The 26,787-nt window shown below is 40.2% G+C and overlaps 1 protein-coding gene across 2 annotated transcripts in view; it reads right to left on the reverse strand.

The window, feature by feature from the left end:
- Window positions 1–26,787, reverse strand: part of LOC5567066 (gastrin-releasing peptide receptor) — a 416,782-nt gene that overhangs the window by 293,007 nt on the left and 96,988 nt on the right. For both annotated transcript variants that reach the window (XM_021857139.1, XM_021857134.1), the window contains 2 exons: window positions 5,853–6,199; window positions 4,740–5,518 (listed from right to left, as the gene is read on the reverse strand). In XM_021857139.1, coding sequence (XP_021712831.1) covers window positions 4,740–4,826 — 87 coding nt within the window. In that variant the 5' untranslated portion in view covers window positions 4,827–5,518; window positions 5,853–6,199. The remainder of the gene's footprint in view (window positions 1–4,739; window positions 5,519–5,852; window positions 6,200–26,787) is intronic.

Below are 26,787 nucleotides of genomic sequence, written 5' to 3' on the forward strand. Positions count from 1 at the left end.
TTAATCAGTGTCTGCATATTTCAATATACAGTCAACAACGCCGATCCTCAGTAGGCTCCGTCATCGTTGAATTCTTCTTTGTGTGAATGTTTGTTTGACAATACATGCACGAATCTGGTAGAACGTGCATTCAGTTTTTCAATTACTTTTGCTACACTAATTCTCATCCACTACTGACATTCAAATTCAATTTCACTAGTGAAAAAAATCATTTCCGTCAGAATACCCCACAAAACATCCGCAAATTGCAAAAGTTGTATTTTTTTATTAAAAGACAATCATGATTCATCAACTGGAGGCATCACATTGCCGTTTTCTTACACCAGTAATATAAAATTCATTTGTAATTTTTTATATTCAATTTTCAATTTCAGTGCCTCTAGGTGAAACTGAATTTTGAAATGACACCAACAGTGGGTGAAACTGAATGTGTGCGTGTGTTGCACCCACTCTCTTTCTCGTCGCATTCGCACTCGAAGTCAGATTGGCTTTTTGCTAGCGGAGTTTGTTTTTGTTCGTTTTCGCACTGATCGGGTATCATTCGGCTGAATTTTTACGACACTGATTTTAATTCAAATGTTTGGAACGCGTTTTCTTGAAACCACTAATAAACACTTGGTCCAGTTTGACTAAGTACCGTCCTTCAAACTATGTCACACACTACCATTTAACTCGATGGTCCCTTCTATATCAATTTATGTATATCACGTGAAAACCAGTTTCGGCCAGAGATTTAACTTCGGTTTCTAAATTGGCCAATCGCATTGATTTCTCATGAGAGTGGCCAAATTATGAGTGCTCTGGCCAATTTTGGTGTATGGGAGTTAAAATTATAAGGAAAATGAATTGTTTTTCTTTTGTTTTGAATCAATTTGGACGAATAAATGAATGTAGCTGCATCATGTGAATGTGATCTACAGTCACCCCACAGTTATGGATCAGCTAAGGGTCATTTTTCTGAACAAAATAGGATTAAAAAACATTCTGACGCTGTACAAAACAAAATTACCTACTTATCACTGCAACATATATTTGTTTTTGAGAATTCACCTCAAAATACCCGATTGTTTACGAAAAAGTGTCGATTTGATGATCCACAGATGTGGATCAGTGGATGAAGAGGATCCTTATTATGGATCAAATCGACTCATATTATGGATCAAAACACTATAACAGCAATTTATCTGCGTGGCAAACGAATGGTGTGCTAGTGAAAGCATACGTTTTGGCGTTTGTTTCGGAATCATCTTATCATTGATTCATAACTGTGGTATGGTTTTCATTGCCCCACAGTTGTGAATCAACACTTCTGGGAATACGGTTGACATTTTATTTCCTACGCACGGCAAAACTATGCATAAGCATATTATAATTGATTGCGATGCTGTACAGATTTATGGTTCACATATAGAAAATGTTTTCTACATAATTATAATTCCATTTGATGATGATATTCCCATTTTAATCCAACTTTGATCCATATCTGTGTGCTATCCATAACTGTGGGGTGACTGTACTGAACACAAAAGGTTTCATGCTGATTGGCTTTGTAAAACGGTGTATAATCCTCTATGGCTACAACTGACGTATGGCTAAAACCGGTGCTTCTACCCTATTAGAGATTACATCTCAAAGCTCGCGGTTATTCACCAAAAAGTTTCGATTTCGATCGAAATTATGAACGATGTCCACCCCTCAGACGTGGATCAGTGTTTGAGGAGGATCCTTAATATGGATCAAATCGACTCATATTATGGATCAAAACACTATAACAGCATTTTTTCTACGAGGTAAACGATTGGTGTGTTAGTGAAAGCATACATTTCGTTTGTTTCGAGATCGTCTCATCGTTGATTCATAACGGTGGTAGGGGAATTAGGGGCATAATGGACACGTTAAGCAAATGTTCGTTTTAAGACCCTTAAATGGCAATGTTTTTAATTTACCCCCGGCTAGTTTTCAAGTTTGATGTTTGTACGACGTGCCACATTCATTCATAGTGATAAAAATCATATCATATGTCAGAAAAGCGAGATAGAAAATTGGGTCGAAAACAAGGCTGGTTAAAAGGTATCGGGGCGAAATGAACACCTGCATGAAATTTAGTTATTCCAATATGTTCAATGACTGTCAATCATTCCGATATGCAAAAGGGCTCTCCCTTAATCATAGTAGCTAAAAAGAACCTTTCTGGGTTTGTTACTTTGCTCAAAAATTAGATTCTTCCACGGTCTTGCTTATATGCCAATTTGAAACTGAGAAAAATTTTGAAGAACAATTGAAGCAAAAAATAAACTTTTATACCGTCAAACATTTCAAATGCATTACAGATTTCATGCAGTGAATGGACTTTTGATGAAATATGCGTATTATCAGATATTGAGAGGGTGTCCATTTCGCCCGTATGTTCATTATGCCCCTAATCCCCCTACACGCTAAACTTGCTACGCTCAAAAATGAGTGCCGAGTACACAAAATCGGCCTCTCTTCATGCAGCACAGATTCTGTGCAAAGGGGGCTGTACACAGTTTTGTGCAAACGGTGGTAAACAAACCGTATGAGTGAAATGCGCACAGAGGAGGAACGCTTGGAATGCGGAATTCGCTTCCATTTTTGTTTTGCTTCTGAAAACATTGAAAAAACATTCAAATATTAAAGTTTTCAGAGATTTTTTCATTCGAATAGTCGAAGCGGAGGCAAATTGGGAAAAAAAACTTCCGCATTTGCGACTATCTTCCGGCTTTTCGCAAAAAAAATCCCGGAAAACTCCCCATCTTACCAACGGCCAACTGTTTGCTGCCGCGCGGGAGATGATTGACAGCTCGGTTTCCATCGATCCCCGCACAGCCGGAGGCCAACACGTCGGCTACTCACAGAATGATTGCGATCTACACAGAATTTTCACTCAGTCAGCCAGTTCTGCATTGGTTGCCTCATTCTGTGTAGTTTTAACACATGCGCTGCGTAGAGCTGGCTTAGCGCGTATGTCAGGGATTGAATCCTTAGAAAATTGAGAGAATGTCTCACGTATCGCTCTCTGTAACCATCATAATATGCTGCACATTATGAGAGACTGTTTATCGTATACTGCTACAGCTTTTATCAGATTGGGGGGATAGTAATGCCTGATAAAACCCCTCTAAATATGCTCCAAACCTGGGCGACACTATTGCTATTGAAAGTTCGTGGATTGTTTATCGTGCCAGTAAAGAAAAACACCTATCCCCAACGGTAAACAAGCGAGAAAAATGGATTTCTAGGAAAATTCGCGAATCAGGCGAAACTGACAAAGTGTACACAATTTAAGAAACTATTGTGGTGAAATTGTTGCTTGATTGTTTATTCACTGCACTTGAACTTTTCCCCTTTCGATAATTTAACTAATCAAAATACGGAAATTTGTATACACACACTGTATTGATTACGCCTGTGTTTTTGTTTATTAAATTGATGGGCGCATCTGAAATCGAAATCAAAACGCGGCGAGAGTAAACGGCGACACTGCAAACAAAAAATAAACAAGGAATACATGGCGGGCTTAATTGAAACCAGAATGTGAACACGGCGCAAAAGTAATAGGCGACACTGAAAATAATATCGATTACAGGCTCATAACATTGGGCGATACTGGCATTCTTGAGTGCGTTTAAGGCGAAACCTTATAATATTTGTTTATTACGAACTAGCTAGGAAAATTGAAGGAGATGTGTGTGGTATTGATGGGGATTTTGAAACTAGGTTTATGAAATGTGTATTAAAGTGAAATAGTTAAAGTTGGAGTATATTTTCTCCAATTGGGATTAAAAATTGCACATGAAATTTTCATTGGTTATTTTTTCATTGTTATTGATTTGTCAGATAGGCCCTTATCGCGAATCCCTCTCGATTTTATCGTCGCTCTCTCTTTGGGGCTTTTGTTTGCTGCTTCCATTTATCAGACTTGCTACAGCTTGCGATACATTGAAGATCGTGGACCGCAACAGATGGGATGTTTTTCTTTGCTCGCTTCGATCGTGCTTCATACTCAAATGAGAGCGAATCCTGCAATGCCTGCCCACAGTTATAAATCAACGCTTATGGTAACACAGTTGACATTTTATTTCCTACGGACGGTAAAAATATGCTTAAGCATTAAATAATTGATTACGATGCCTTACAATTTATGGTTCACGAAGGAAAAATGTGTTCTGCGTAATTGCAACTCTATATGATGAGATCTTCTTCTTCTTCTTTCTGGCGCTACGTCCCAACTGGGACAAAGCCTGCTTCTCAGATTAGTGTTCTTATGAGCACTTCCACAGTTATTAACTGAGAGCTTTCTTTGCCGATTGACCATTTTTGCATGTGTATATCGTGTGGCAGGTACGAAGATACTTCTATGCCCTGGGAATCGAGAAAATTTCCTTTACGAAAAGATCCTCGACCAGTGGGATTCGAACCCACGAGTGATGAGATATTCCCGTTATAATCAAACTCTGATCCAAATCTGTGTGCTATCCATAACTGTGGGGTGACTGTACTAGGGATCCACCAATTTGAGTTTTCTCTAGTTTTAGTCGCCTGCTCTAGTTTAAGAAAATACTCTCGAACAGCGACGAAATTTCAAATTCTAACTATATGCGCCGACGGCGGTCTGGTTTCAATGAAAATTTGTGGTTCTAAGCATTATTTCGGTGAACAAATCAGACGTTGAAATTTTGAGAGTTCAATTATTAGCTTATACCTATATACATACATACCATAATATTTCCGATGACACCCAGGCACATGATGATGATGCAGAACACCATCGATGTCGCCCGTATATACTCCGGGATCTGTGGCATTTCGCTGTAGGACTCGTTGTAGCTACTGTTGATGCTGGTTCCGGCGTGGGTGCTGCCACTAATACTGCCACTGCCGTTGATGAACTCATTTTCAAACACCTGACCGGTAGCATTCAGGACCAATCGACTGAATGTGCTACTGCCACCACCACCACCCCCACCAGCACCGTTATCAAACGTCGAGCTTCCGTTGTAGCCCAGCTGGACGGCGTCGGCTTCGGAGGAACTGTTGGCAGCAAATGCTACGAAGAGCTTCCCTACGGTTTCGCTGAGTGCGTCTAAAACTCTTGCGGTCGTCGTTTTTGCTGCTGTTGTTGCGTTCGCCAGGACACCCGGAAACAGGACTGCGTGGGTGGAAGCGGCGACCGAGACCACTGTGTCATCACCAACAACGACCTGAGCAATCTCGACGGCTAATACTGCCACCAGTGCCAGTTGCCCTAGCGAAACCAATATAGCCCTCTAGTAGGGCATTGAACACGGAATCGGAAAATGCTGCACGCACTGACTCGCTTCGAGTGAACACTTTGAGGAGCACTTTGATAAATTATTATTACCACGATCTTCTTTTGCTTTTTACACATATGTTTCGCTGTTTATAGGGAACATTACACTTGATTGCTGCTCAGTGAAAACGTGGCACATATGTACATTCCTGCTTAAAGTATCACATGCTTGAACTGACAATTTTCCTGAATTTGATATAATCTTTATTAATGAACCACTTGTTTAATCCGTATATACACAGGATGATCTTCTTTTGCTAAAATGCAGAAACTCGTTAATTTTCTAATACTTTACAGGTATGTTATTTTCTTTAAAATAAAGGGGATTAGTTGTGCTAAACAATTAACAGTAAAACAAAGCCACGTATAATTGTCTGCTTGAAAAATGGGGAATAGAATTGCGATACACATACCTATTAACTTAGAAATATTAAGAAGTCATAAAGTCATAGCATTTAAAAAAAGGGAGATCATCCTGGGTATTACGGGTTAGAGACCCGTTTGTTTGAAGAACAAATACCTTAATGACACATTCATAGAGTGCTTTTCTTCACTAGGACACAATTTTTCATCCGCTTTCTTTGAGCTTCAATCATCAACGGATGATGATCGGGTTTCTTCTGGTTATCATGCGCGTCACCACCCAAACGATTAGCACTCATTAAACATCGTCTTTCTCCCTATCTCAATCACTGACCCTGGGTTGCGTGTGCTCTTCTGAAAACTGACGCACATTAGCTGGTGGATAAAGTTACCGACGGCTTGTCGCGCTTTCATCCGCACAGAGATGCCTTTCAATATTCACAGCTGGTTGGTCTCGGAGCACGTCAAAAGCACATGTTTCCCGTCCATTTGCTTTCAATTTTCCTGAAACGATAAGAAGGCAAAAGAATTCCGAATGAGAATGAGGTAGGTATTTGATTTCGGGAAAAATATTATCATTTCTTAGGTAAAGGATAACTAACAAAAGTTTATCTGAAAACTACCAATTCAACAATATATTATTCTTAGAAAAAAAAATATAAAAAAAAAAACAATTGAAAATCGAAAATACGCATTTTATGAATGAACCTTCTCCTAGAAAAAATGAGAATAAGCAAAGCTCTAGAAATCATTTACATTACCTCAAACCACTGCGTCCGTTGGATTGAACTTTTGTGGCAAACATATTATTTTACTTACTGTTTAAATTTGGTAAATTTTCAGTTTTTAAGTAGTTTCACCTTTTCATTGAAATTGTTTTGGCTATTGTTAGAATATATAAAACATTTGTGTGCTATCGCTCATTAATCGCTTTATTGAACAGCTTTATTTCAATCTATATACTATTGCTTGTTTTCAATTATTCATTGCTTTTTTCGTCGATTTACCGATCAGTCACGAAGAGAGGATTTTTTCCCTTCTTTAAATGCTTGCTAACTTGGTTGCCAATTTGATTTCCTCGTATCGGGCAACGCGAATCTTGTTGGGTGGTATTTATGCACAATCCAATAAAAAAGGAAGATCCTACAGAAAAGTGCGGTGCAGCGGATCAACATGTGGTGCTGTTGGAAAAGTTGAAAATCAAATAAAGACCAAAGTTTCACTGTTGACGACGCTTATCACGCTTCTAAACTTGGACGAAATCTGATCGCTGATTGATTTTGTTCCGTTTCGTTATTTGTTCGAAAACAGTATTTCGCTATTGATGTAGGATATTGGATCGATGTTGAGAAAAAGTGACGTTCAAAGCTTTTATATATTATAAATTGATCAATTTAATGAATATCTTTGATAAACTTAGAAATACTTCGGTAATGCAGTACCTTCAGTAATCCTTGGTGATTTGTTGCGGAAATCTTCGAAATATTGCTTTGATATGTCACTTGAGTTTGGGTTCCACTCGAGATTGGGTTCCACTTCTAGTACTGCATTTGGTCCCTCGGTACTGCAAAAGGTAACCAAGTCATGAGCCATAAAATTTTGGAAAACTGCAAGGGACATGGAGGCCTTTATTTTGTCTTTGGTATGAAGGTTCATAAGAATAAAGAATTTGTATTTTCCATAATAAAGTAATTTTTTTTTAAGATGAAAGTGGGAGTAGTATGCATAGAAACACAGGATTTCTGGTCAATTTCTACGCATAACAATCCAACTGATAGTAGTTACCAATTATTTGCTGAGCGTACTTCCAAAGACTAAATAAAGACCTCCATTTTCCTTGCAGTGGCACAAAATTTTATGATACATATGGTAATAGAGCAAAATCTAGAATGCCGTGACACACGATGTCAAACTTGGGTACCTTTTGCAGTACCAAGGGACCAAATGCATGCTAAAAGTGGTACCCATTCTGAACCCGACTACTATGTCTCTATTCGTCTCTTATAGATAGATTGTGCCGAATATAAAGGATGTATATCATCAAGACTATGTTGAGGCACTTAATGGAGGCTCAAGTCACATGTGCCAAACGGAGCCTCGTGTGAGGAAGTGAATATATACGATGTTATGGGATTGAAAGCAATGTCTTCTGTACGTGAGATTAGCATTGGTATTTGCATTAGCATTAAGCAATAGGGCGATTTTCAAAACTGAAAAGGCAATAGATGGCTCTTTTTCAATGGTAGTAAAAACGAAATCCTGATGCAAAGAAAGCACCACGGAAGATGAACTAAACGCAAAAAGTTATGTATTCACTTTACACTTGATTTGTAATCACTACTTTTTTGATTCAGTCTCCTAATTGCAAGCAATTTACGATTTTCATTATTTTCCATACGTTTTGACAGTTCTCCGACTACCATTCTTCCATGCGCTTGTGTGGAAAGTTTGAGAAATTTGAGAATCCAGCGTAGCGCGATCAGTGAGGGGAATACAAACATCAGTGTCGCCGCTCGGCGGCCGGTAAGAGAAACTGAATGTTCGAAAGGTTGCTGTCTGAAATTTTTGCCGCTGGCGCCAACTGTTAGCGTTTGAGAACAGAATAAACAGTCGTTACCCTATTCGCACAAATTCGTAGGTGGTACGGTCCTAGACCATTATATGAGGATTGTCTCGTTCCCGTCCTTTACCAAAGTCAGAGATTTGGGACTAACCTCCGAATCTTAGACAATGTTTTCTGTATGTAAGATAATGAGAAAATGTATGAGTTAGCTAGAGAGTTCATAATACATAAAAACAATAAATTGCTATATCGACTCTTCCAGCTGCTGCGTTGACAGAAAGCCATCTGCTATTTCAAGGTTATTCTGTGAGTAAATATTTAACTCAGAATGCACGACACAAATCTTCACACGATCTATTCTTTATTTCTTTCTTTTTTGGGCTTGGTTTGCAAAACGTCACAAACTTAGTTTTAGATCCGCTTATATTTTCGCCATTCGCACCGGAATAACCCAGTATGTGACCAGGGCATCCAAAACTTTTTGAACTATTCTTCTTAATAATCGGTTTTCAAATTCATGAAGTTTGATATGTCGCAAGATAGGTCTTAGAGCCGCCAATACAATGGCTACTTCCCCTGGAGAACAGGGTATCCAAAACAACCTGGCATGTCATCAAGTCATCCCAAAACGTTTGAATCTATTGTTCAAATTGAACACAATCTTTTCCGCAAGTGCTAACCGTTGTTTGTTTGCTTGTCTTGCAGGAAACCACATCCAAAGTGCACTTTTAAAATACTTCACACAAAGTATCAACAATTCAATGCTGACGATTTTCCCAATAAACAGACTTAATCAGAAAGTTTATGGCCTTGTGCTAAAAAGAAACATATTGGAGAAAAGTTGTAAAAAACTTTTCTTTAACAGATGGCCGTCCTTGTGTTATATAAATTGCATAACATTTCTTAGCGTGACGAAATCATTACCAAACGTTCCTGGGCATACTCGGATCATTTTTACGAAAAGTTTTGTTTGACAGCAGCCTGACTGCTTGTTGATTTTCATTTCGCATCCCCCAGGTTTGAATCATCCCTCCTAAGCCTAGATTTGAGAATTTATAAAGTTTGATATGTCGCCAGCTAGGTTTCAGAACTGCCAATTTAGTAGCCATTTTCCTCAGGGAATCGGAACAATCCGGCATGTGATCGAGTCATCCAAATACGTTTATACCCAATCAGAACAACTTAACAAGATTATAACACATTCCTATTAGTTGCAGTTAAAAATAACAGAAGTTGATACAATTTTGTTATCAAGATGGCTTTGTTTTCAACTTGTAATAGTTTTAGTAACACATTTATAACAACCTTTGTTATATTTTTGACATCGCATTTATAAGTTTGTTTCAAACAACATCATAAATCATAAACAGTTACAAAGTTTGCAATAATTTATTTGTTTATTATTATTATTTTGTAACATCTTTGCAACCCATTCTGTAATTTTGTTATAATTATAACAGGGTTTGTTATACCGGGTACTTCCGTTGATTCGACCACATTTAATCTGAATACTTTTTAATTTGTACCCCGCTAATTTGCACATCGTTCAGATTAAAAATGGTTCAAACGTCATTTAGCTCATGGAACGGACTAAAGTGAAATGGAACGCTGTAGAACGGAACACAGAATCAAAACAAACCAATGAAAAGGGTAACCAGAAACACAATTCTAGGGTGACTAGAAGTTCAAATTAAAAATGAACCCCGATGGTTTGCATGAGGTATCGTTCAAATTAGCGGGGGTGCACGGTATTTTAGTTTAATTTGGGGCAAATTTTGTTAGAATTTTTGTTATTTCAACTACTAACGGTACTTGTTTTATAACAACTGGTAATATAAAAAAAAACCAAATCAGAGGAACACATTCTGTTATAATCTTGTTGCTTCCGTCAGGTCGGGTAACATTTTTAGACTTGATCTGAAGATTTCGCACGCCTGGTTTCAGAATCGCCAATTGAACTACCACTTCCAGTTTTCCGCATAGTATTACCGATTTACGATTGTTCAATACAGTTGTAAAGATTTTTTTTTTAATTCTTCTGTCATTTAGTTTTGCATGTATAAAAACAGTATACCCTATGTGGCAATTCCCTTATTAAAAACCAAATGAAGTTTTGTTTTTCTTCAAGAATATTACGATAAATCATGTTTCCTAATAATTGACATCAAATCAAAATGACTGTTATTCCAATAGCAAAATAAGTTGAAAACTTAACATTTTCGTGAAATTACGGTTTAACTATAAGTTTTACTTTAATACCGCCGTTGCTATCTGAACTTACTCTTGAAAGTACAGGTTAGATTAGGAACTAATAATATATTAGATTTGTTACATTTTACTCTGCTGGTATTCTTGCCCTCGTTAAAAAACCTCGTAGGACGAGGCATTGTCAAATTCTCAACGCAACATGAATTTCTCATTTTTCAATATCCCATCGATTATGTCTTTTAGAAAAAGAGGTGAGCTTGCCCTTACACTGGAATAATCTTTTAAAATTGCTCTAATTATCCATGAGTTGAACCGATATATCTAAAGGTGTACTTCTTGCCCTATTCCCCATACCTCAGTACTCCTCGTGATAAATCCGAAAATACCGTAATTTTCGAATCGGTGGTTGCAAAACTAAAAGAATTTTGCGATCAACCCTGAAAATCTGTGAAAACCGGATGAGAGATAATATATTAAAATTGAAAATTTGTGGGTTTTGTACATGGTTTTGCACTCCGTCTGGGTTTGCAGTTCATTGAGTTTCCAAATGTAGTTATTTTTTGTAAGTGTTTTCTAAAATAAACTGTTTGATGATAAAATAAGACAAAATGCACAAAAAGTAACATAGGACAATTATGCGTAAAACTACAGAGTGGGCAACAGAGTAAAATTCCAATGCCGTCAAAGGTGTATTGCGATTTGTCAAACTTTAATACTGTTTACAGAACCAACCAAAGCACCAAATGTAGTACTAGAAGGGTGGGAGGTACGGATACTACACATGTTGTCACCGATTTCAAGAGCAATCCAAACGATTAGGATAGGCTTTAGCTGTAATTACTTCATTTGTAATTTGTGTTTTTTTTTTCAGGTTTATGTTGTGTACTTACAACTTTTCAGTAACCTTTACACCTCAAAATTCTTCCCTTTATGTCTTAGGCAACGTTTTAGGTTAAGTAGGCTACAATTGATAAATTTCTGGATTTATAAATCTATTACTTAACATATTCATTTTTACTTATGTTTAATTATAAATAGTAGTAATAAGTAGAATTTTTCACAATTTTTAGAAGAGCGATTAATTTTTAAACTAAAAACTGTAAAATTCGCACGATGGAAAAGCGCCCACACTATGCTGCCACTAGTTATTTATTTTCTTCTGCCTTTGCCTCATCAACATCGTAATCGGATAGCTGCTGACAGATCTCGAAGCAGTGGAAAACAAACAGAACCGTCGGCCGTTAGGCCATGTCCATAGCGGGGCGGATTTCGTCGTTACATCCCTTACCCGGGAACCGCTACCATCGCCTTGGTTAAGTTCACCATTTTCCATGACGTCGAGCAAAGCCAAGTTGGCCACTGACCTGCGATCGACACCAGCTCTCGTGCGTATCCACGCTTGCCGCACTCGTCCATCCTTTCCCATTACGACTTGTTCAATTCGTCCTCTTATCCACTGGTTTCGCACGTTTCCATTTACCACCAGCACAAGATCTCCTTCCTTCAAATCCCTCACGTGGTCGAACCATTTGCAACGACGTGAAATCACCGGCAAATACTCCGATAACCACCGTCTCCATATTTCGTCGACCAAATGCTTCGCCAAGTTCCAACTACTTCTCAACGGCGTACGATAGTCTGTTGGAAGAACTGGCAACTGCTTTACACCAGAAGAGCTTCCCAACAAGAAGTGTTTCGGCGTAAGCGCCTCCTGGTCCACAGATTCCAAAGGGATATAGGTTAGTGGGCGCGTATTAACCATACATTTCGCTTCGATGATCACGGTTTCTAACGTTTCATCGTCTGGCTTCTTCGATGTTTCCAGCGATGACTTGATGGCTTCCTTGACGGACCGCAGTGCAATCCAGCGTTTGGCGTTGCTGCGTTCCACCTTCACCAAATCCGGCCCGAAGTAATCCAAGTCGACGAAAGTAAATGGCCGCACGAACGGCGTCAACCGAGCGTTCTGCAGTGGGGCCATTAAAGGCGGCCGCGGTACAGCCCTGCGTACACGACAGAACATGCAATCATGCACAACTTTTACAACCAACGCACGCATCTTCGGTATAGAACTCCTGTCTCATTTCGTCAATCACCGTCTCCCTATTAGCATGACGGAAATGAAACTTATCCGCAATAAGAAAGCTGATCCGTGACTGCTGTGGTAGAATCGTTGGAAATTTTGCTGCATACGGAACGTGTGACGCGACACCGATCCTTTCTCGCATCCGCTGCACTCCAAATTGATCCAAGAACGACCACAACTTTAAAATACGGCTAGATTCGGATACCACCGAGTAACGAAGCCGTATTTCTTTCTCCATTCCACTAAGCTGCTTAATTTCCTCGGCAAAGTATTCTTGCTGCGCTTGACTATGTAGCATGATTTCCGCGTTTTGCTTCAACACACCAAATTCCAGTTGTTCGCCATTTTTCTTCCTCTTTAAGTTATCGACAAATCGCCGCACGTATGCTGTGGTACGAAGCAACGTGGTTGATCCCCGTTTACGCCTACAATACGAACTTCTTCGTCCGTGGCACTCGATGCCACCTCCTGCTTTGGCCATAAACTTTCCGGCGCCAATAAGAAATCCGGACCATGAAACCAGTGTTAGAGTCGATAAAACTCGGCTCGAACTTGTGGCAGGATTCGCTACGTTCAGCTCGGTGTCAATTTTCCCCAACTCCTGCACGTCCTTCGTCGATAGAATTTCTGCCACACGGAAGCCTACGAACTGCTGATATCGTCGGTGGTCGGCACGCTACGAAGCAATGATCGTCTGGGAATCTGTGCACAAACTTGAAGCTTGTGCATCGAGATGACACTATTGAGCAATCGGATGCCCAATACCGCATTGAAGTTCCAATCGAGGGATGGACATCATCTTCAATGGGGCCACCTTTGCTCTGCTGGCTACCAATGCCACCGCTGTTGTTCCTCTCGACTACACTCGCAAATAGACAACGCTAGCATATACGCTGATTAACTAGCATCTACAAAGACGTGAACCTGGAGGGAAGAGTAGGTTTCGTAGTCCGCTGATGAGAAATAGCAACGAGGAATTCGAACGGAGTTCAGTTGTGGCAGAAAATCTGTCCATCGTTGCCATTGTTCGCAAAGTTCGCTGCCAAATGGTTCATCCCAGTCTACACCGGAAGCCCAAATCTCCTGCATCAAAGTTTTCCCGTGAATCACGAAATAGCTGATCAACCCTAACAGATCAAACAGGATCATCACCAATTCCGTGTTTCAAATCCACCTGCCGCATGTATACGACGAACGTCAGTCCCGACCTTCACTGCTTCTTCTGCCGTAGGAAAGCTATCGAGATAATCGTCGACGTAGTGGTAGCGGACGATTGCAGTCATCGCCCGAGAAGATTCAATTTTGAAGTCCGGAGCATTCACGTTCTTGACATATTGTGCCGATCTTGGGGAACATGCCGCCCCAAATATCGCCACATCCATAACGTACACATTTACTTCATCCGAGTGACGATCCCGCCATAGAAATCGTTTAAATTGGCGGTCCTCCTGCCGGATGAGAAGGCGATGAAACATCTCCTTTATGTCTCCTGTCAATGCGACTGCATATAGATGGAAATAAACGCATCCGGACCCTGCAGATGCGCCGAATTAAGCGATATTACGATACTAAAAGCTTTCACTCAGCTTTCAGCGATACTTCCAACGGCGAATACTAGCTCTTCTCGGAATTGGTTTTGGAGAGTTTTTCTTCAGTCGCACCAGGTCCGTCGCACTCGGGCTCAGATTGGGTACAACTTCTAGTACTGCATTTGGTCCCTCGGTAGTGTAAAAGGTACCCAAGTTTGACAGATCGCAGTACACTTTGAACGGCATTCTAGATTACCTTATAAGCCATAAAATTTTGGGCAACTGCAAGGGACATGGGGGTCTTTAATTTGTCTTTGGTCGCACGATGAGCGTAGCCTTTCTCCTCATATTCCTGTATTTGTCACCGAACGCATTCGTGAAGTTGTGTTTCCTTGTTAACCCCTCTACCGGCAGCTTCATTTTTTACTGCAAAAATAATATTCAAATCGCGATAACTTTTTCATTTCTTGGTATTTTTGCACCATTTTTTCACAAGTTCTCAAAAAACTTATCTAGTTTAAGGATCCTTGTCGATATCAATCATTGATGATCTAGTTTTGAAGATATTCCAATGTTCCTTGAGGGACCGATACGCTCCATACAAAACGTCTTTGGCGGCCATTTTGTTTTTGGACAATTTATCAAAAAAAAATAAAATGTGGGCAGGTAATAAGGAGCTACTCTGAAAAAATCATGCAAATCGGTTCAGTATTCTTGAAGAAATCTGAAAATTACGATATGAGGTTTTTGAAGTTTTTAAGATCTTGATTTGGTCAGCGTGGTACCAGAAACATAAATGCTCATTACTCAAAGATGGTTCCACCAAATTACTTCATTTTTCACAACATGCTCTCATTAATGTATAGTTACAAGGAGTGAATATCCGAATGCGATGAAAATTCTGTAGCCTTAGATATTCACGTGGGTTATGGCTACGCGTCGGTCCCCCAAGGAATTTTGGAATATCTCCGGTTCCAGATGACCAATAGTATCTTTGAAGAAACTTTAGTAGATTAACTTTCATGCCCAAAATAATAGAGGCACTGCTAATGCCTTGGCAGCTAAACTAGTTTTAGTTATTTAGATTTCTTTTGTACAAAAGTGTAGGTATCGGGTGTAGATTATTATGTTATTATGCGACTGAATGAAATGATTAGTACGAATGAATTAACGAGATTTAGGTGTATGAAATTAGAATAATTATTCATATTTAACAATAATAAAATTTGATGAGACAAACTTTAATGATTCATTTTGAATAAGCGTGTTGAATAGGAGAATAAAAACAAACCATGCGAAAGCGCAGTACCTGCGGAGTCTCTAAAGTTTTGGAAAAAAGGAAACAAAAGAGAACGAGACTAAAAGCTTGCTCGAGTGGAAGAAAAAGCTTGTACGATGTGAAAAGTGGAAGGGGTGTTGAAGAAGAGAAAAGGACGACTTTTGAGACTAATGTGATTGAGACCAGTTCGGTGCGCTTTTGGTTTTGGTTTGAGTGAGTGATTATTTGGATGTTCGGTGAAGTTCCGTGAAGGCTAGGCGGAGGTGTAAAATGGACAAATCCTACAATGGCATGGTCGGGGATACCAAAAACGCTCCCATTCGGAAGTAAGTACTGATATTTTGTTAAGACTCGGCCACGATATAAGAAAAAAACCATTAGAAAATATCAATAGAAACAAAATGGCGATTTTTTTTAGGTGACCAACAGAGCTCAATATGGAGGACTAATTTAGTGTTGGATTGCAAGCAAAACTGAACTAGAAATAATGATGCAATGGGAAGCTTGCATATATTTTAACAACCAGATGCAGATAATGCAGATCGACTATTAGCATTTTTAATAGGTGAATATTTGAAGGCTATTTGATATTGTCTTCAAAATGGCGTCCATAACATATTTTTTCCTACGTGAGGCACAATGGTCGGGCTCCATATGAAAAACTGGTCAAAACTACTAAAATGAATTTGAAAGTTTCAGTTTTTATTTGTTTTAAACATTATATATTATATTCTTATGATCCTCTATAGAAATCGTACTAAAATTTAAATTTCGTCGTTGAATTGGCTAAAAAAAATAAATAAAAGATGTGACATTGAAATAAATTGAAATTTTAAGATATTAGGATTAAAATAATTTCCTAATACTATGCACCAGCACCATCTGAAAGCTTGTTTAATACTTTTATGGCACATCAGGATAAAGAAAAATATTTAATTGAAGTTTTTGTAATATTTTGATAATTTTCAACTTAAAAACAACTTATGTTGTTCTCATTTTAAATTGTACATACTTAAAGGCATTTTTAGATCGCATTAAAAATGTCTTTTTCCTTTGCGCTGAAAATTGCTCTTCGAGAAAAATAGTATTGTACATATTTTCTGACAAAATATTTCAAAATAAATTCATATAAATATGTAGACAAACCAGTCACCGGCTGAAAGTCTCGATAATAGAAATAAAAGTAATAAATTAAAAAAAAAAATACCGTTTATCTACTCTTCATACATTTGTTGATAAACTTTCGAATACATAAGTATGCGACTCTAAAAGTTATGCAATATATGAACAGTCCCTTCTATAACACTGAGCAACATTAAGATTCAACATTTTTTAATAGAGACGAAAAACAGTTTTGGCCGAAGTTTTTTTTTTTTTTTTCGACCATTGTGCAAGGTAAACCAGTGTGACTATTTGTTATCGAATTATTTATAGGAATGTACACGTTCCATAGTGGACGTTCGACCCGCTTGGGTCAAGGAAAAATCCATTCCTCGATCGGATTGGTGCGTTCCGTAGTGGACGTTCGACCCGGTTGGGTCTAGGAGAAATCCAATCCTTGATCGGATTGGTGCGTTCCGTAGTGAACGTTCGACCCGGTTGGGTCTAGGAGAAATCCAATCCTTGATCGGATTGGTGCGTTCCGTAGTGGACGTTCGACCCGGTTGGGTCTAGAAGAAATCCAATCCTTGATCGGATTGGTGCGTTCCGTAGTGGACGTTCGACCCGGTTGGGTCTAGAAGAAATCCAATCCTTGATCGGATTGGTGCGTTCCGTAGTGGACGTTCGACCCGGTTGGGTCTAGGAGAAATCCAATCCTCGATCGGATTGGTGCGTTCCGTAGTGGACGTTCGACCCGGTTGGGTCTAGGAGAAATCCAATCCTTGATCGGATTGGTGCGTTCCGTAGTGGACGTTTGACCCGGTTGGGTCTAGGAGAAATCCAATCCTCGATCGGATTGGTGCGTTCCGTAGTGGACGTTTGACCCGGTTGGGTCTAGGAGAAATCCAATCCTCGATCGGATTGGTGCGTTCCGTAGTGGACGTTCGACCCGGTTGGGTCTAGAAGAAATCCAATCCTTGATCGGATTGGTGCGTTCCGTAGTGAACGTTCGACCCGGTTGGGTCTAGGAGAAATCCAATCCTCGATCGGATTGGTGCGTTCCGTAGTGGACGTTCGACCCGGTTGGGTCTAGGAGAAATCCAATCCTTGATCGGATTGGTGCGTTCCGTAGTGAACGTTCGACCCGGTTGGGTCTAGGAGAAATCCAATCCTTGATCGGATTGGTGCGTTCCGTAGTGGACGTTCGACCCGGTTGGGTCTAGAAGAAATCCAATCCTTGATCGGATTGGTGCGTTCCGTAGTGGACGTTCGACCCGGTTGGGTCTAGGAGAAATCCAATCCTCGATCGAATTGGTGCGTTCCGTAGTGGACGTTCGACCCGGTTGGGTCTAGGAGAAATCCAATCCTCGATCGGATTGGTGCGTTCCGTAGTGGACGTTTGACCCGGTTGGGTCTAGGAGAAATCCAATCCTCGATCGGATTGGTGCGTTCCGTAGTGGACGTTTGACCCGGTTGGGTCTAGGAGAAATCCAATCCTCGATCGGATTGGTGCGTTCCGTAGTGGACGTTCGACCCGATTGACTTCAAGAGAAATCCCGATTTTGTTTAAAGGAAATTAGAGCCTAAAAAAAAAAAGTATAAGACATTGTTACATAAGACTAGAAATGATTCAATGCAATAGTAAAATAAGTCTTAACTTTCTCAATTTGACAGAAAAACGACCAGAGCCTCGACCAAGGATGCAGCGGAGTTGGCAAAAGAACTTGAGCAAGAAAAGAAGCTTAACAGTACTTTGCGATCCAAATTAAGAAAAGCCCAATCTGTCAACAAAAACTTGGAGCATTCTTTTTCAGAGGGCAGTTTTGTTCGATTGCATTCAACCATGCATGACGACAATATACCCAATGACCAAAATTCCGTCCTAATGACATCGATGAGTAACCTGTCATTCGCATCTCTCCAAGTTCCACAATGTAAGCCGTCTAACGAGGACGAAGACATCGATCGCAAAGAGTACGAGCAATGGAAAGATCTGTTGGAGGCTTCTATGCAGCTAGCAGGCGTGTCAGATGAATATACGAAGATGAACATATTCAAAATCAAGGCTGGAGCAAAGCTGTTGGACGTCCTCGAAGGAACGGTGTCAAGTATTGATTCACCAAATGAAAGGACTGCTCCATATTCAAACGCAATACATCGACTTGGCACGTTTTTTGGTTCTCGAGATTATTTGTTCATGCAACGACAAAAGCTACGATCACTAGGACAACGAGTGGGAGAAATGGACTCTAAATATGTTAAACGAGTAATTGCTGTGGCAAAACTATGCGATTTTGATAATGCTATTTTGGTGGAGCAAGTAGCAGACGCAGTTCAAGCACATGCTACAAATCGTCGAGTTCGTGAGATTGCTAGGAAAATCCTGCGCAAAGGAGGGCAGCTCGCTGAACTACTGGATAAAGTTCATGCATTGGAGATGGATCAGAAGAATGAAGAAATGTATGCGAAGAATCATCCAGTTCCACACCAGGTGGCAGCAGTCGTTGCAAGTACAGAAAGGAAGGAAAGATTTGAAAATCGGTCTGGAGATCGGATGTACCGAAACAACGAACGACAAGGTGTAGTTGGTAGCTGGAGAGGCAACAGAGGCAGAGGATTTGCCCGTCGAGAGTATGTCAGAAGCGCTACTTCTCAGGAAGCTAGATGCTGGAGATGCTTGAGCAGTGTACACAGCGCTACGGAATGTTGGACCATCAACCAAACCTGTCATAATTGCCAACGAAAGGGACACGTTGCACGAGCTTGCCGTCGTATGGTATCAGCAAATCCCATGAAGCGGCGCATGAGCATCGATCACAAGGACGTAGGGTCATCGAAAAAGCTAGCTATCGTTAAACGTGACGAGAAGGAAGCAGTTGATGATGTTGGCGTAAGTCCACAATCTTCTGCATAGCTCATTGTGTGGATGATTTTTCGTTTAATTATCCAATTATTTTCGTAAATGACTGTTGAATTCACTTTGATTTGTTTTTTTAATACTGAAATGATTCCTATATTTCAAAAGACATGTTTTGATTACTTCTATTCGTGTTTAACTAAATTCAAATAAAAAAAAAAAACACATGAATTCATTTAAATGTATGATATAGATATGATTATTACAAATCACAATTCTATAAATTCCAGGCCACATACAACCAGTACAAAATCAAAAAACCACAAAATAATGAACATGACTGTTTCTCGAATGAGGGTGCGACGTCGATCGAATACTCGTATGATAAAGACAAAGGCGTAGTTGAAAAAGGAACTGCGTATATGGTTAGTTTCAAAATCACATGCTGTAATTGCGCTTTAAAAAAAAAAACTATATTTTCTATTTACCACGCATATTTTAGGAGACAACTGAATGTATATCAAGCGTGAGTGAGTCAGAGAATTTGAATAGAAATGGCGAAGTCGTGGGCAAAGTTGCAGGGACTCCAATCACATTCCTAATTGATTCAGGCGCAGATGTTAACACGATTGGCAGCGATACATTCGAAACATTAATGCGAGAATCATATGGTGAACTACTGTGCATAAAATATGGTACAGATAAGCCACTTAAAGCATACGCATCTTCAGGTAAGATTGATGTAGTCGCTACATTCGTGGCAGAACTGACAATATCCCAAGATCGACCCAGCTACATGGAAAAGTTTTATGTGATCAACAAAGCACGTGCGCTATTAGGCAGGGATACTGCAATTAGATACAGTGTACTGCAATTAGGTCTGCGTGTTCCGATCCAAACAGGACAGGGAAACTTTCCAGGAGAGATTAGTTCACTAAACGTATTCGAAAAGTTTCCAAAATTTAATGTCCCACCTGTCATCCTCAGATACGATGACACTATGCCGCCGTCGAGGAAGATTTTTACAAATATCCCTCCGGCCTTTAGAGCTGAGACAGAACGGCGCATTGACGAACTACTGAATTCAGGAATAATTGAACGCGTTACGGACTTAATGGATAAATCATATTGCTCATCCCTTTTGGTGGTGCCTAAGGGCAAAAATGATATTCGACTAGTGGTTGATCTCAGGGGGCCTAATCAGGCAATTATTAGAACACCGTTCAAGATGCCCACATTAGAATCCATTCTCTCCGATTTACCTGGTTGTAAATGGTTTTCGACGATAGACTTGAAGAGTGCCTTTTTCCATGTCGTTTTGGACGAAACTTCGCGCCACCTAACAAATTTCTTCGCGGGAAACGCAATGTACAGATTCCAAAGACTCCCATTTGGTTTGACAAACGCCCCAGACATATTTCAGGAGATTATGCAGACCATCGTTCTAGCAGGGTGCAAAGGAGTTCGAAACTATCTTGATGATATTCTTGTGTCCGGCAAGACAAAAGCAGATCATGACGAAAACCTAGACGAAGTGCTGCGAAGGCTCCGTGAGCATAACGTCTGCATAAACGACGAAAAATGTGTCTTTGGACAGCAGTCAGTGAAATTCATTGGATTCAAATTGGGTCATGATGGAGTTAGAGTGGAAGACGAGAAATTGAAGGCCATTCGAACTTTTCGCAGACCGGAAACACAGAATGAAATAAAAAGTTTCTTGGGTTTAATGAACTTTACTGAACGCTTCATACCTAATAGAGCTGACAAGACCATGAAGCTAAGAGAATTAGCTAAAGCGCAACATTTTTACTGGGGTCAAGAAGAGGAGGCAGAATTCTTGTACCTGAAAGAGGAAGCGCTGAAAACAATAGCGAAACTTGGATATTTTAGTGCTAATGATGATACGGAACTGTACGTGGATGCTTCTCCATTTGGATTAGGCGCAGTTCTTGCACAATACAACAAGGATGGTATTCCCAGAGTGATCGCTTGTGCGTCCAAGGCACTAACAGCATCAGAAATGCGATATCCTCAAACACAAAGAGAAGCCCTTGCGATGGTGTGGGGAATAGAACGATTCACGTTTTATCTGATGGGAAAAAGCTTTGTGGTACGTACCGATTCCGAAGCCAACGAGTTTATTTTTGGCAAAGGATATAAATCGAGCAAACGAGCTGTATCGCGAGCAGAATCGTGGGCTTTACGTCTACAAGCTTATGATTTCAAGGTTAAACGAATACCCGGAACTTTGAATGTAGCGGACGCCCTTTCACGACTCATATCGAAGGCGCAAATAGATGAGCCCTTCGAAGAAGATGATGACAAAAATCTGCTATATTCTTTGGAAGTCGGCACAATGAATATAACATGGCATGACATTGAGCTGGAATCCGAGAACGATGAAACCTTGGTTGCAGTACGTCATGCGATGAAGTCTGGCACTTGGCCAAGACATCTGGTGAGTTACGAGGCACAGCTGAAAGATCTACGAGTTTTGGACCCAATGCTTTTCAAAGAGGATAAGGTCGACCTTCCTTTGAGTCTTCATGAAAAGGCCATCCAAGAGGTACACAAGGGACATATAGGATGCCCTGCTATGAAGAGGATTTTAAGAGAATACTTTTGGTGGCCAGGGATGAGTGGTGACGTCGAAAAGTTCGTGAGAGATTGCAACACATGCGTGGTGATTTCCAAAAGAAATCCACCAATCCCACTCTCCAGCCGTCAACTACCAGAAGGACCGTGGGAGATACTGCAGGTTGATTTTCTGATGGTTAGCGGTTGCGGATTTGGAGAGTTCATGGTATTGGTTGATACATACTCGAGATACCTAACGGTTGTTGAAATGAGGTCTACGGATGCGAGGAGTACCAATGAAGCGCTTCAAAAGGTTTTTCTCACGTGGGGTCTACCGCTTGTCATCCAAAGTGACAATGGACCACCATTCCAGAGTAATGAATTTGTTCAATTCTGGGAAAGAAAAGGCGTAAAGGTAATTTACAGTTGTAGTATATATATATGGGGAACATATATGCATATGTATAATTTAACTCTCGTTATTATTAGGTGAGAAAGTCCATCCCCCTGTCTCCACAGACAAACGGTGCTGTAGAGCGCCAAAATCAAGGGGTCATCAAGGCATTGTCAGCAGCCAAAGTCGAAGGTAAAAACTGGCGTGACGCACTTCAGGAATACGTACATGTGCATAACACGCTTAAGCCGCACGCTAGACTCGGTATCACTCCATTCGAGTTACTAGTAGGATGGCGGCACAGAGGTACATTTCCTGCACTTTGGGATCCTGCATCAGAAAATACCGTCGATCGAGACAATGTACGAGACATGGATGCAATGACAAAACTACAAAGCAAAAAGTATGCTGACAGTCGTAGAGGTGCAAAATACTCAAATATATCTGCTGGCGACATCGTATTGATGGCAATGCAAAAGAAAGGAAAAACAGATCCACAATTTTCCGATGAAAGATTCACCGTTCTATCACGAGATGGGGCTAAGGTAGTGGTTAGGAGCGATCGCGGAGTTCAATACACGCGTAGCGTCAATGACCTTAAGCCTGCTCCAATGCTCAGTGGTAACATCGGGGAACAGGAACATACTGCAGAAGGCCACTCAGTAATCGCTGCAGACCGTCCAGACGATGCAACGGATGTTGTCAAGAAAACAGCAGCACGGCCAGCTCGAAACGTGCGTAAGCCCGAAAGATTTAACGATATGTGTCTCTACTATATTTTTCAGTAAAACAGTAAGTAAATAACATTTCCGCGTAGGTCATGATAAATGAATAGCGGATTATTTCATTTTTTTAATACATTTTTTAAACCGTAAGTTTAAGAAAACAAGAGTAATAAATATGAAAGAAAACATGTCAGTCCACATAGTTTGATATAAACCATTCGACCTTTTTATAGAATATATTGAAATAGAAATTATTAGAGATGTGATTGAAAGTCACTTTCGAAAAAAAATAACATAGAATATGGTGTTCATAAAAAAAAACTGTTAACCTAAGATAGGAGAAGAATCTAGTATTAAAATAAGAAATTCAGCAGTCAGCACTTCGGCGAACTTTTTGTTGGTGATATTTCATTACTCTTATGAACTTCGGTTCATACTTACTACCAAGGCTGGTTCATTACACTGTGTCCAGCTGAACCCGCCTTGCTTACTGCAACCCTAAAATCTCCTCGACGTCCCATGGATGGCAGCACAACTGGATCCCAACCGCCCACGCATAACGAAGTCTGATTGGTTGCGGGAGACTGGTTGTTTTATGCGGATGATTATTTGCACGGATCTTAAATTGTCCTCTGGGTTTCGTCTTTCTGGTAGTTACGGAGTCTACTAGCTCTCGGTTGACTTTATGCTCCGCGGATTTTCGGAGATAACTTGGTTTTCCTTCTTTTATACCGGTATACCGCTTGAAAATGATGAAAACTGTATCACGATGATCCCGACAGAAAAAATCAATCCAAAATCCTACTACGCATGCTATAATACTCCAAAATCCTACTATAATATGCATAATACGGGTGAGATATGTCAAATGAAAGGCCTTTTTTGATAATGGGTGGTGGGCGGCGACGGCGAGCAATAAGCGCCGCCGAATACTTAAGGTCACACATGTCAGAATCCAAACATGGCCTCTGCAGAAATACTGAACGTATGAACACAGATATTATCTGCGGTATGAACGAAGTTGATATTTTTATTTTTAGTACTAGTGCACAAAGCTAAAATAGGAATTAATTTAAATATCGTTTATTTATTTTGTCTTTGGTTCAATCTGCCATGTGTTTTCAACGTTTTGGTATACATCATTGAATTTGGATTTCAAGCTGTTTTATGGATTTCCATAGCTGTTAAATTGGGCATTTTTCTGCTATAATGGCTTATATGATTATGTCAGAATTAATAATGAATGAGCCCTACATGAAACTTCTTGTGTAATGAAATAGATATCGAAAAATATCAACAAATCAATTATTGTTCATTTTATCCCACCTAAGCACCGCTCTATGGGATAAAATGAACAATAATTGATTTGTTGATATTTTTCGATATCTATTTCATTACACAAGAAGTTTCATGTAGGGCTCATTCGGTAGGATTTGTCCATTTTACACCTCCGCCTAGCCTTCACGGATCTTAAATTGTCCTCTGGGTTTCGTCTTTCTGGTAGTTACGGAGTCTACTAGCTCTCGGTTGACTTTATGCTCCGCGGATTTTCGGAGATAACTTGGTTTTCCTTCTTTTTTCAGGATTGGTTTTTTTCTTTTTTCAGGATTGAGACCAGTTCGGTGCGCTTTTGGTTTTGGTTTGAGTGAGTGATTATTTGGATGTTCGGTGAAGTTCCGTGAAGGCTAGGCGGAGGTGTAAAATGGACAAATCCTACAAAAAGGACAGTTTTTATCTTAGTTCTATGTTTCCTCTATGTCTATATTCTATATAGGTTTGAACCAACTAGAGAACCTCTGGTATGCTATTTTCTCAGTAAATTCACACGTCTACATTGCCTTTCTCTACTCGCATCGAATCCACTTCCGTTCAAGTGTGTAAATTCGATTTGAAAACTTGACGATTTGTGACAGCCAACAAGAAGACAATCCATTTCTCCCTTTCTCGGCACTCGACCATAATGGAGGCAACGATGACGACAATGCTGTTGTTGATTTGCGTCAAAAATAAGCTGTAATCAGATCTCGTCAGGGAAGTTTCCACCAAAATAAAAATCGCTTTCGCTTATCTAAATTCTCTCCAAATAGCAGCGCAGTAAAAATCAGAAGTAAAAAAAAAACTGGAGCACACGTGAATATGATGCACGGTGTTTATTTTACATTAGCATCTGGATGGTGAAAAAGATGTTAGACCACACCGGTACGGGCCCTGTAGCAACTAGGTACCGTTAAACGGGGTAGCCTTGAGGGTTTATTTTTTAAAAGAAACTGATTGTTTCTGCATTCCGTCTTAGAATATTTGTTTTTAAGTTTTGATATTTAAGTTATCTTATGCAGTTGGAGATTGCATAACGATTCTAAGTTTGCGTTTAAAATTTTATTTCTGGCCTTTTTCAATATATTGAAAATATTAGCGAAAAGCAATGTTGCTGTACAATGATCGGAAACGCGAGGCACGATGAATTTTCGTAGGCATCAAAACAGAATCTGCGAATAAAAACAAACAACCGTTCGGGCGCTTCATTCGTTCGTGTTTCATTTTCGGATCGCTGTTTCTCCCGACGCTATCATCGGGTGATTTATCATCGCTCGGTAATGTGAACGGTACGATCCACGCGGCCAGTTCTTCACGAAGAGCAGGAATATATTCATTTCGATCATCTTCATGCGGGCTCGCAACAATCACGCTAAACTTGCCCCGCTCAAAAATGAGTGCCGAGCGCACAAAATTGACCTCTTTTCGTGCAGCACAGATTCTGTGCAAGGGGCTGTACACAGTTTTGTGTAGACGGTGGTAAACAAAACTGAGTGAGTGAAATGAGCACAGAGGAGGAACGCTTGGAATACGGAATTCACTTCCAATTTTAAAGTTTTTCAGAGATTTTTTCATTTGAATAGCCGAAGTGGAAGCAAATGGGGAAAAAACTTTCGAATTTGCGACCATCTTCCGGCTTTTCGCTAGAAAACATCTCAGAAAACTCCCCATCTTACCAACGGCCAACTGTTTGCTGCCGCGCGGGAGATCATTGACAGTTCCGTTTCCATCTATCCCCGCACAGCCGAAGGCCAACACGTCGGCAACTCACAGAATGAGTGCGACTTACACAGAATTTTCACTGTCAGCCAGTGCTGGAAAAGTTCGCATCACGAAGCAGCTCACGAGTGTATACCAACGCATAACAAACATCACAGACTCGGGATCTAGCTAGGTGTGAGTAAGCCCGCACCCGTCTGCTCGGGAGAACATGTCAAAAGAAGTAGCAACAAGCTCGCGAGCGTTTACTCGCGAGTAACCGAGCAAGGTGTGATTTATTATGGTTTTGACAGACAAATTAATTGTATAACCATCATATCGATAGTAAACTACTAGTTTGTAGTCTAACCAATAAATCTCGGAGGGTAAGCAGCTTTTTTCCCAAAAGCACAATATGACTCTGAGCAGCTCCGAACACGTTCGCGAATCACTTTTAGCTTCAGTTACTCGGGAGTCGACAGATGCGAGTAAGCCAGCGCTCTGACGCTCGGGAGCGTTTGGATTTGTTTTTGTTCCAGTTCAGATGAAGCGTTCGCCACTTTCCATCACTGGCTTAGCGTGGAGTGTTTGCTTGACTTTACGAGAAGAAGCAACCTTGCAATGAATCACGAGAATGAACAGCGCGTGGATGAATGAATCCTACGAGTGAAAAGGCTTCGCGAACCACTTATCAGTGTGTTCATTTTGCTTCTTCGGCGTTGCATCCGTTCGCTTTTTGCGATGCTCATCGTGACGCAAAA

Source organism: Aedes aegypti, chromosome 1, assembly GCF_002204515.2.
Source record: "Aedes aegypti strain LVP_AGWG chromosome 1, AaegL5.0 Primary Assembly, whole genome shotgun sequence".
NCBI classification, from domain to species: Eukaryota; Metazoa; Arthropoda; class Insecta; order Diptera; family Culicidae; genus Aedes; species Aedes aegypti.